Source organism: Erythrolamprus reginae, chromosome 3 (assembly GCF_031021105.1).
Source record: "Erythrolamprus reginae isolate rEryReg1 chromosome 3, rEryReg1.hap1, whole genome shotgun sequence".
Classification (NCBI taxonomy): Eukaryota; Metazoa; Chordata; class Lepidosauria; order Squamata; family Dipsadidae; genus Erythrolamprus; species Erythrolamprus reginae.
Window position 1 is genome coordinate 242,291,036 of NC_091952.1, and position 12,269 is coordinate 242,303,304.

Sequence of the window (12,269 nt, forward strand, 5' to 3'; positions counted from 1 at the left end):
GTTAGCTTTCAGGTCAAAAACTCAGCGTTCTTAACCACTGAGCCATTGCGCCCCTCTTTATATTTACTTATACAGTAGTAACATGTAAGGACATATCGTAAAGCAATCTGGAAGTTCTGAATGGAAAGGTGATTTACAGATGTATGTATAGCCATGGAATAGTCCAATAGTGCATAGTCTAGTTCAGTGATGGTGAACCTTTTTTACCTTGGGTGCCAAAGGAGCGTGTGCGCGCACTATCGCACACGCACGAGTGCCTACACCCATAATTCAATGCCTGGGGAGGACGAAAACAGCTTCCTCATCCCCTGGAGGCCTGAAACAGCCTGTTTCTTAACTTCTGGTGCGCCCCGTAGGCTCGTGTTTCACCCTCTCCAGGCTCCAAAGGCTTCCCTGGAGAGTAAAAACGCCCTCCCCCATCCTCCCAGAAACTCTTTGGAAGCCAAAAACACCCTTGCAGAGCTTCTGTGTGAGCCAAAAAACAGCTGATTAGCACACACATGCTAGGGTAACGGCTCGTGTGCCAGCAGATATGGCTACGCATGACACCTATGTGCCCTAAGTTTGCCATCACTGGTCTAGTTATTATTATTATTATTATTATTATTATTATTATTATTATTATTATTATTTAGATTTGTATGCCGCCCCTCTCCGTAGATTAATATTATTATTAGTAGTAGTAGTATCTATCTATCTATCTATCTATCTATCTATCTATCTATCTATCTATCATCTATCTATCTATCTATCTATCTATCTATCTATCTATCTATCTATTAGATTTGTATGCCGCCCCTCTCCGTAGATTAATATTATTATTAGTAGTAGTAGTAGTAGTAGTAGTAGTAGTAGTAGTAGTATCTATCTATCTATCTATCTATCTATCTATCTATCTATCTATCTATCTATCTATCTATCTATCTATCTATCTATCTATTAGATTTGTATGTCACCCCACTCCGTAGACTCGGGGCGGCTCACAGCAATAATAAAAACAGTGTACAATAACAAATCTAATATTTAAAAATATCTAAAAAACCCTTATTTAAAAACAAGACATACTCACAAACATACCATACATAAATTATATAGGCCTGGGGGAGATGTCTCAATTCCCCCATACCTGATGGCAGAGGTGCGTTTTAAGGAGTTTACGAAAGGCAAGGAGGGTGGGGGCAATCCTAATCTCCAGGGGGAGCTGGTTCCAGAGGGTCGGGGCCGCCACTGAGAAGGCTCTTCCTCTGGGTCCCCGCCAGCTGACATTGTTTAGTCCATGGGACCCGGAGAAGGCCAACTCTGTGGGACCTAACTGGTCGCTGGGATTCGTGCGGCAGAAGACATGTCTTCCTTCTGCAAGATACAGATCCAGTATTGAGATCCAGTTTGAAAAGAGTCTTTGACAGAATAGAATCATTCAGAGGAGCTAGCTAAGCAAAGAGAAGAACTAAGTAGCAATTCTTTCATTTCCTCCCTGCTCAATAGCAATTCTATTTTCCTATTCCTGATTTCCCAGGACACCTTACACACCAGGTCTCTCTCGTTTCCAACAGAAATTACTTCTTAGTCTGGAAGAGAGAGGAAGATGAAAGAGAAATGAAAACGAATTATGAGAATTCAATCCCAGAAGTGTTGACTTGTTGTCACCCAATTTGCAGTTATCAGTGCCAAGCTTTCAAAGTCTCTTGATTATTAGCAATATTTAACTAGCTACTTTAATACTTTTAATATGTTTGTTACCTTGCCTGAGAGTATTTAGAAGGAAAGTTTTCATAGAAAATATTGAATGAATAAATCTAAGGGTTCACAGGGAATTGTAAGGACCAGATAAATAAAATAAAACTGAAATGGATGAATAGAAAGGACTTTTAGGTGTCAAACCTACTGCATGTCCTTAAATCGATCTGTAAAGGTAGGCCATTAACCCCCACATACTGCACTACGCACCTAAATTTTGTATCTCATTCTTTTATTGTGTAGCTCTATTTTTCTGAAGTTCCACTGAATTCAAGAAGACCATATTCTGAACTAATCTAATGTTACTGTACATCAACCGTCAAAAAAGAATAAGGCATTTTTGGAAAATTGTGACGGTTCTTATCCTTGTAGATGGGAAACAAGCACCTCCAATAAACAGGACAAAACAGAACAAAAAAGCACCCAAGAAGGCTCTCTTAGAGCCCCACCGTCGCGGGACAAATCGGGGTCGCCCTTTTTAATCCTGTTTTGCTGCAGGAAAGCAACAATCCCTCCTTCCTCACAGCTCTCTCCTCTCTGCGGTGTCGGACAAAAGGCAGCGGGTTGGGAGGGGGGGCAGTTGCTGAGGCTCAGGGCGGCAGCAACAGCAGCCCAACTGTGGCGAGAACAGGATGGACAGCCGAGATGGTAGGTGGGGGGGGAACAACAGCCCAGAGGATAGGATGAAGGGCGGAGGACTGCTGGGGGAGACAGCGGCGGGCTGTCACAGAGGGGAGGAAGGCGGGCGGGCGGCTTCATGCCATATTATCTCAGGGACCGCCTTCATGCCATATTATCTCAGGGACCGCCTTCTGCTGCACAAATCTCAGCGACCAGTTAGGTCCCAGAGTGGGTCTTCTCCGGGTCCCGTCAACTAAACAATGTCGCTTGGCAGGACCCAGGGGAAGAGCCTTCTCTGTGGTGGCCCCGGCCCTTTGGAACCAACTCCCCCCAGAGATTAGAATTGCCCCCACCCTCCTTGCCTTTCGTAAGCTGCTTAAAACCCACCTCTGCCGCCAGGCATGGGGGAATTGAGATACTCTTTCCCCTAGGCCTCTACAATTTTATGCATGGTATATCTGTATGTATGTTTGGTTTTTATAGTAATGGGTTATTAACTGTTTTTAGTATTGGATTATTATATGCTGTTTTATTACTGTTGTTAGCCGCCCCGAGTCTGCGGCGAGGGGCGGCATATAAATCCAATAAGTAAATAAATGAATGAATGAATGAACGAACAAACAAACAAACGAACAAACAAACAAACAAACTATTGCGTGTTATTGAGTCTTCGGAGAGGGGCGGCATACTAATCTAATAAATAAATAAATAAATAAGTGAGTGTTATTTTGATAATGCAGGGGTGGGGCCAGCCGGGAGTGTGGGTGTGGGCTGCTGGGGAGGGGCAGCGCGAGTGAGGAAGTGAAGGGAGGAGGAGGAGGAGAGCAGAGGGGGAAATAAATAAATAAGGAACAGGGGGGAGATTTGCACTCTTTTTGTGTGTGTGTGCATTGGGGGGGGGGGGTAATTTGGGAGAAAGAAAACAAGGAAGAGGCTAGAACTGAGTTTACTATATTAGTCCGGCCCTCTAAAACCATCCCAATTTCTCATGCGGCCCCAGGGCAAAATTAATAATGAGCTGGGGTGGCGCAGCAGGTAGAGTGCTATACTGCAGGCCACTGAAGCTGACTTGTAGATCTGAAGATCAGTGGTTCAAATCTCATCACCAGCTCAAGGTTGACTCAGCCTTCCATCCCTCCGAGGTGGGTAAAATGAGGACCCGGATTGTGGGGGCAATATACTGGCTCTATTAAAAAGTGTTATTGCTGATATGTTGTAAGCCGCCCTGAGTCTAAGGAAAAGGGCAGCATTAAAAAATTGAATAAATAAATAAATAAATAATTGCCCACCCCTGTTGTAGATGATCATATTGATTGCATCTTGATCACCAAATCTAGCCAATAGCCCATAATATTCTTCAGATAACCCCCTTTCATAGTGTACATAAAAGAGAGGATCTACACAATAGTGATTCTTAAGAATATGTACTAGAAAACCCTTTCAGATATTTTATTTTTTTTATTGAAAGAGTTCATGAAAGACTTCTACTCTAGCTACTGGTGTTCATATCCAAAGCAACATTTACAGTATGTGCCACATTGTTTTATGCATAATGTCTATTTCATCTTGTCGTAGTCCTCTTGCGCATAAGTGCGTACTTGAGGGAAAAATCATTAAATAGGTTATGGATATTTAAATATACATGAGAATTAGAAATACAATACGCTACTGTAGAAATACTTTGCTCTCTTTCAAAGACAGGTGAACAGTAAAAGCCCTGGGAACGGAACTCACAATTACAGGACGCAGCATAGAAATAAATGAGCAGAATCGGCCACGTTCTTCAATCAGTGCTTTTCTAACAGCCTGTTTCTCCGTTTCTTCAAGAAGAAGATATTTATCGTTCACATCCTGCAGAGCACTGTCCAGCTGAGGTTGGATGTCACCTCTCCCTGTTCACAAGAGAAGAAAAACAAAAGTTGAGAAAACAATTCTCAAAAAAAGACCGCGAATATTTGGATCATGTTCTTCCAAGCAGTCAAACTCACAACCATGGCAACGTGTGTACATATCAAATAGTTGGCTGTCACATCAGCCAATGTAACCTTGTCCAAATCAACAACAATGTATTTTATCCATAACTTAAAAAGCAGGATTTTAATGCAACTGTAAACACCAGACATCTTCAAACTTGGCAACTTTAAGAGTTGTGGATACATGGCACAGGACCAGATTATCTCCGAGACCGCCTTTTGCCGCACGAATCCCAGCGACCGGTGAGGTCCCACAGAGTTGGCCTCCTTAGGGTCCCGTCGACCAAACAATGTTGGTTGGCGGGACCTAGGGGTAGAGCCTTCTCTCTGGGAGCCCCAGCCTTCTGGAATCAACTCCCCCCAGAGATTTGCACTGCTCCCTCCCTCCTTGCCCTCCGTAAGAGCTTAAAAACTCATCTTTGCCGCCAGGCTTGGGACTTTTAGATCTTCCCCTGACCACTGAATGCCTTAAGTATGACTGCCAAATGTTTGGTTAATAAGTTAATTGTTCGGTTAACTTTTTTCTTTTAATTGTTTCTAAATTGTAGTATTAATTGGATTACATTATTGTTCTGTTTTTATATATGCTGTGAACCGCCCCGAGTCCTCGGAGAGGGGCGGCATACAAATCCAATTAAATAAATAAAATAAATAAATAAACTCCCAGAATTCTCCTGGCTGGAGAATTCTGGGAGTTGAATACAAGTCTTAAAGTTGCCAGGCTTGGGGGGGGGGGGGGGACTGGTATACACAAAGCACTCTTGTACTTTTATTCCAAGGATAGTACATAGATTTTTTTTAATGTTAAATGTTTTAAAAAACATTTAAAATTTGCCTTTTAGGCAAATCAATGAGAAGATTTATTATCTAGAGCACTTATATGGCTGTCCATCTTGGATTGCTCCCAATCAAACGATAAAACATTTGTTTTCTATTTTGACCTCAATGGTAGTCAGGGAAACCTTGGTGGACTAGCTGTTTGGATGAAAAAAAAGTAGCTGACATATTTTTGGGGGGGACACAATAAAATTAGATACAAAGGTTTTGCTTTCCTTCCTTATAATTTTAGAAATAACAATCATTCAATAAAGCTAATACTTTATGTAAGACACGGGCAAACAGTCAAAGACATTGCAATCTCCATTAGCCAATTTTGGTAACTTTTAGATGGAATTGAATGATGAGGAACAAGGTCCTATGACCCTCAATACTATTTAATGGAGAACAACCATAGGAGCTGATGTTTATGGAAAGCTCCAAAGCAATCTTTAGGATACTGGATGAGAGAGGTTTTTCCAGACAGACTTTTGTTTTGATTCAGAAAATCAGATTTTTAGGTTCTTAACAAAGATTTACAATAGTCTTCTGCAATTTATCACCGTGTGGCTTATTTTGTGCCACATTACACTGGGGAGCAGCAATTTCATTGTCTTAAATCTGTGACTTGTTTTCAACTAACGTTTGGCCTCGGGATCCCAAAACAACCACAGTTTTTGTCTATCACATCAACTTTTTAAGCTATAGGATACCCTCAAAAGTCATACAAATTGTGCATATAAGAGAAAGTAAAGTAAAATCTTACCAAATATACTGTTTACAAGGAATAATTTTATTCATACAAAGGCTATAATAGTTACTGCAAGTTAAATTGTGTTCATACAAATAGTTTTTTTTATCGAACGGTAATTATACATATTAAGGTAAAATTTTTCGTTTATAGCTTTTTTCTGGAGTGTTTAATCTGTAGACATTCTCGCTTGATGCTCCAACAAAGTCAGCCATCATATGTACATCCCATCTACCTTGATACCCTGCCTCCATGACCTTCAAATCTTGGTGGAATCGCTCGCTCTGCTCATCAATGACTGCACCAAGATTTTCCAGGAAGTTAGCAAGATGGCTATGTATATATATTTGTTCTGCCGGGCTCTCTGATAGGAGCCTCCCGAAAATTCAAGGGTACAAATTTCAGACACACACAGGTTTGAAAATTCAAAACAATGTTCTTTATCACAAAATTCAAAATAAACTAAGCACTCTTTTTGTATTGCAAAGAGCACTCTTCCCAAAACAACCAGGTAGTCTGTACAATCACCCTTAAGCAGTCATTAAGTACTTAGCTAGCAGCTGTGAAGAAACTTCACACCCCTTCTTCTTCCAAGGAAGTGACACACACACACACACACACACACACACACGTTGCTCTGCTTTGTTTTTCAAGGCGTGAAAAAGCAAGAAAGTCCAGACAACACAGGATTCCTGACGAACTCCGATCAGATACTCTTCCACAACTGCCAAACCCACATGCTGCTACTTATAGCAGCAGTCCTAATTACTGGAGCCCCACCCAAACACAGGTGGCTCTCTTATCTCCTGTAATATGTCCTTACTTGGTCTCTTCTACGCATAATTCTGCGCTTGCTTGGGTCCAACATGTCATCATCTGAAGCTATAGAAGATAATGAAGATTGACTGCCTTGGCTGTGTGCCAAGCCCTCCCCTGCCGAGTCACTCCCACCTTCTTCTTCATCCGAGGAAACTAATCTAAACTGATTCTGTCGGCAATAACACAGCCCTGTGTCATGTTGAAGTTTCCCCTGCATCCACCTCCACATTCCCTGGGGCAGGAGCTGGGCCAGAGCCAACCACAACATATATTATATATTATATTTAATTTCCAGACATTTAGCGGGAAATACTGTCTCTAAATCCTAGCTAAACAATACTCTTGGAAGCCCGAGGCATCAATTCAACCGAAGATGACATGAAGCGCATAGCATAAGAAGACAAACTTAAATTGTGAGATGGTTCAGGAGGCTTAGCGTGAGGTTAAGTCTTGGATTTAAAAGCACATTTTACATGTGTCTAAACAAAAATGTTCCATGAGGCTTCAGCTGTAGAATAATATAGATTTTTTAAAATGCAGTTGAAGGATTACAAGGATTAATATTCTGAAGCCCATATACTCAGTGCCTATATTTATACATGTTTAACCAGGTCAAGTAAGCACAGTAATTATATTTGCACCACAAGCTAACACTTGATTGGTGTTAACTTCAGTTATGACTTTTAGAGGTTTAATACGTAAACTTACTCAAGAAATTTGGTTAGGTTTCAGCACATTGTGCAAATCTTGAAAATGAGTTTATTCCATAAACACTGTGTGCTATAGGAATGCAATCTCTTCATGTGTAACTTCATTTCCTTTATCCTAACAATCTTTTCTTCCTTCCAGCTCTCCCAGGTATTACTGTTTTGGTATCTTAAGTTATCACACTTTTACAACTTTATTGAGAAGTGTAATACGAGCAGCTAAAGGGACAAGCAGAAATTGTTAAAGCCTCCATCATTTCAGCCATCAAGCAGGAACCAGCTTGGTTTCACCTTCGAATAAGAGGCCGAATCAATCAGCAATTATGACTCAGTTCCCTGTCAAGGAATGGCTTTCCTAGGTCAGGAGTGGGCAAAGTTGGCTCTTCTATGACTTGTAGACCCAGGGGAAGAGCCTTCTCTGTGGCGGCCCCGACCCTCTGGAACCAACTCCCCCCAGAGATTAGAATTGCCCCCACCCTCCTTGCCTTTCGTAAGCTGGTTAAAACCCACCTCTGCCGCCAGGCATGGGGGAACTGAGATATACTTTCCCCCTAGGCCTTTACAATTTTATGCATGGTATGTTTGTATGTTGTGAGCCGCCCCGAGTCCGCGGAGAGGGGCGGCATACAAATCTAAATAATAAATAAATAAATAAAATAAATAAATGTATGACTGGTTTTTATATAATGGGTTTTTAACTGTTTTTAGTATTGGATTTTGTTATATACTGTTTTACTGCTGTTGTTAGCCGTCTCGAATCTGCGGAGAGGGGCGGCATACAAATCCAATAAATAAATAAATAAATACATTCCTGAGTCGGTCATAACAGCTCAGGAATTCTGGGAGTTGAAGTCCACGTGTCATAGAAGAGCCAACTTTGCCTACCCCAGTCCTAGGTCATGGGACTCAAAATCACTCAGCTACCATTAACTTTCAGAACAGAAGTTGGAACCACAAGGAACAATGGGTAGAAAATAAACAAGGAGCGAAGTAGCTTAGAACTAAGGAGAAATTTCCTGACAGTTAGAACAATTAATCAGTGGAACAGCTTGCCTCCAGAAGTTGTTAAGAAGTTGTTAGATAACCAATTGTCTGAAGTAGTGTAGGGTTTCCTGCCTAAGCATGGGGTTGGACTAAAAGACCTCCAAGGTCCCCTCCAATTCTGTTGTTATTACTTATTATTATTAATTGTTCAGAGTCTCATTGATGGTGGGAATCCAATTTCCTACAGACTTATTCAATCTCTCTTGAAATTACTTGCAATTTTTAAGACCCACCAAAGATATAATCAATTGTTAGCTGAATGTCAAAGAAAAGAAAAACTAAAAGTGAGCTTGGACGGAAGTGATCTGGCTATTCAAGTGCAACTGTGCATGTCGGCATATATACCTAAAAATACTAAATCAAAACTAAAGCCTTAAATCTCCTGTTAAGTCTTGAGAGATACCATATGAATGTAATTAGGACAGTGATGGCGAACCTTTTTTCCCTCAAGGGCCGAAAGAGCGTGGCTGTGCGCTATTGCGCAAACACGGGTACCCACACCTATAAATCAATACCGGGAGAGGGCGAAAACAGCTTATCTCGCCCCCTGCCCTCCGGAGGCCCTCTGGAGGCTGGAAACAGACTGTTTCCCAACTCCTGGTGGGCCCAATAGCCTCATGTTTCGCCCTCCCCAGGCTCCATAGTTTTCCCTGGATCTGGAGGAGGGTAAAAATGTCCTCCCCATCCCCTCTGGAGGCTCTCTGGAAGCCAAAAGCGCCCTCCCAGAGCCTCTGTCTGAGCCAAAAACCAGCTGGCTGGCACACACATGCACGTTGGAACTGAGCTAGGGCAACGGCTCGCGTGCCAGCAGGTATGGAACCCGTGCCATAGGTATGCCATCACTGACCTAGGAGCTTAGATGCATGGGAGTTTCAAACTGGTTATGGTTCAATCAATTTTCTACTACCAAGACGGAATTTAAGAAGACATTCACTTCAGTCTTATTTAGATGGATGGATGGATGGATGGATGGATGGATGGATGGATGGATGGATGGATGGATGGATAGAGCCTTCTCTGTGGTGGCCCCGGCCCTCTGGAATCAACTCCCCCCGGAGATTAGAACTGCTCCCACCCTCCTTGTCTTCCGTAAACTACTTAAAACCCACCTATACCGCCAGGCATGGGGGATTTGAGGCATCTTTCCCCCAGGCTTATTATAATTTATGTTTGGTATGTATGTGCTGTTTGGTTTTTAATTATGATAGGGTTTTTAGTTTTTTAATATTAGATTTGTGCCATTATAATATTGTTTTTAGCGTTGTTGTGAGCCGCCCCGAGTCTTCGGAGAGGGACGGCATACAAATCTAATAAATTATTATTATTATTATTATTATTATTATTATTATTATTATTATGGATGGATGGATGATGGACGGACAAATAAATAAACAAAAAAACAAACAAACAAACAAACAAACAAATAAAGTCAGCTAGCTAAAGATGAAGGTGATTTGCAATAGTTCTTGGAAGCACAAGTTGCAGCTCTCCATCTATCTAAGCCAGGGGTGTCAAGCTTGAATTCATTGAGGGTGCGGCTGTGGTGGGTGTGGCCAGCATGACATCACTGGTCGGGGGGTGCCTGAGCGCTATACCAGCAAAAACGGGCTCCCAAGCGCCATTTTCGGTTGCATGGCCTCCTGCAATCCTCCGCCAGCGAAAATGGGGCTGGGGGTGGGGCACACACGGTCCTCACAAGCTCTGTTTTTTGCTGGCAGACCAGTGATGGGCTCCTACGGGTATAGTCAGGTACGCAGAACTGGTAGAAAAATTTTGAATTTTTTTCTTTTTTCCCCCTTTTGGGCTCTGGCTATGTTTTTCCTATTGCAGTAAATGAGGTTGAATGTGTATAATTTTAAAAGAGCTGTGCATGTGTGTGTGTGTACATATACATACAGATTATATATTACATAATGTATATTTTTGTGTGCCGGTGTGTAATATGTATGCACACATATGGCATATATACATAGAATTAAAGAGTATATTTTGGATGTTCAGTAATAGTAAATAGATAGGGAAATTGTATCTCTGTGAGACGAGGAGAGGCCAGGAACCCTAACCCTAACCGAAACCCTTGATGTGACTGACGTCAAGTCGGCCATCTTTAAGTCAGTTACATGACCTTTTAAGCCACCCCCTTGGTCACATGATCATCAAGCCACTCCCACCTGATCACATGGCTGGCAAGCCACACCCACAAAATAAACCCCACCCCACAGTGTAGTAGTAAAGATTTTGCAGCCCTTCACTGTGGCAGATACATTGTAGGCCTGTCCTTTGTTGTTTCCAGAGAGGGACAGATCTAAGCCGGATCTGGATCTGGCCTCCGGGCCTCGGGTGTATGACCCCTGATCTAAGGGGTTGGCTCGAAGTTCTCTTTATCAACTTTCACAATTAAGTTTGCCTTTTTTTCAATATGCAGCATTATCACTTGCATTTCATGGATCTCCTTAGAAACATAGAAACACAGAAGATTGGCGGCAGAAAAAGACCTCATGGTCCATCTAGTCTGCCCTTATACTATTTCCTGTATTTTATCTTAGGGTGAATATATGTTTATCCCAGGCATGTTTAAATTCAGCTACTGTGGATTTACCAAACATGTCTGCTGGAAGTTTGTTCCAAGCCTCTACTACTCTTTCAGTAAAATAATATTTTCTCATGTTGCTTCTGATCTTTCCACCAACTAACCTCAGATTGTGTCCCCTTGTTCTTGTGTTAACCTTCCTATTAAAAACACTTCCCTCCTGAACCTTATTGAACCCTCTAACATATTTCAATGTTTCGATCATGTCCCCCCTTTCCCTTCTGTCCTCCAGACTATACAGATTGAATTCATGAAGAATACTGTCCTGTCCTGTCCTTCTTTAACATCTGATGACAGAATAAATATTTTCATGCACTACCAAATGAGCTACTGCTTTTATTTACTTCTGGATAAAGTAGTAGTAGACCTTAACATCTCCTTGCTCTTAAGACTGCAAGTCCAACATTAGCTTTAATTTTTAAAAAGGCCTAGAAAAATAGTAGATACTAGAGCAGTGATGGCAAACCCATGGCATGGGTGTCCAAGGCGATACGCCATGTTTTCGAACGACACCCAGTGGTGGGTTTCAAATATTGTCACAGTGGTGTGGTACGGCTTGGTGGGTGTGGCAGGAGAAGGATACAGTAAAATCTCCATTTTCACCCCTCTCCTAGGGAAGGTCACTGCCAAATCCCCATTTCCTCCTGATCAGCTGGGACTCGGGAGGCAGAGAATAGATGGCGGTGGGACCAGTCAGAGGTGGTATTTACTGGTTCTCCCAAAAACTCAAAATTACTGCTACTGGTTCACCAGAACTGGTCAAAACCTGCTGAAACCCACCTCTTATGACACCCCAAGATTAACCCTGACAACTACTCAAAAGCACATCCCGTTCTCATGGATTTTTGGGGGAAGGCTGTGGACTCATGGAGGTTGCTTGAGAATGAAGTACAGTGGTACCTCTACTTACAAACGCCTCTACTTACAAACATTTCTAGATAAGAAGCAGGTGTTTAAGATTTCTTTGCCTCTTCTCAAGAACCATTTTCCACTTACAAACCCGAGGCTCCGAAACTGTAACCGGAAAAGGCAGGGAGAAGCCTCCGTGGGGCCTCTCTAGGAATCTCCTGGGAGGAAACAGGGCCGGAAAAGGCGGGGAGAAGCCTCCATGGGGCCTCTCTAAGAATCTCCTGGGAAGAAACAGGACCGGAAAAGGCTGGGAGAAGCCTCCGTGAGGCCTGTCTAGGAATCTCCTGGAAGGAAACAGGGCC

The 12,269-nt window shown here is 42.3% G+C and overlaps 1 protein-coding gene across 10 annotated transcripts in view; it reads right to left on the reverse strand.

The window, feature by feature from the left end:
* The window catches only part of MTSS1 (MTSS I-BAR domain containing 1), a 207,913-nt gene that overhangs the window by 35,491 nt on the left and 160,153 nt on the right, over window positions 1-12,269 (reverse strand). For all 10 annotated transcript variants that reach the window (XM_070748282.1, XM_070748280.1, XM_070748286.1 and 7 more), the window contains exon 7: window positions 4,093-4,250. In XM_070748282.1, the coding sequence (XP_070604383.1) occupies window positions 4,093-4,250 (158 nt within the window). The remainder of the gene's footprint in view (window positions 1-4,092; window positions 4,251-12,269) is intronic.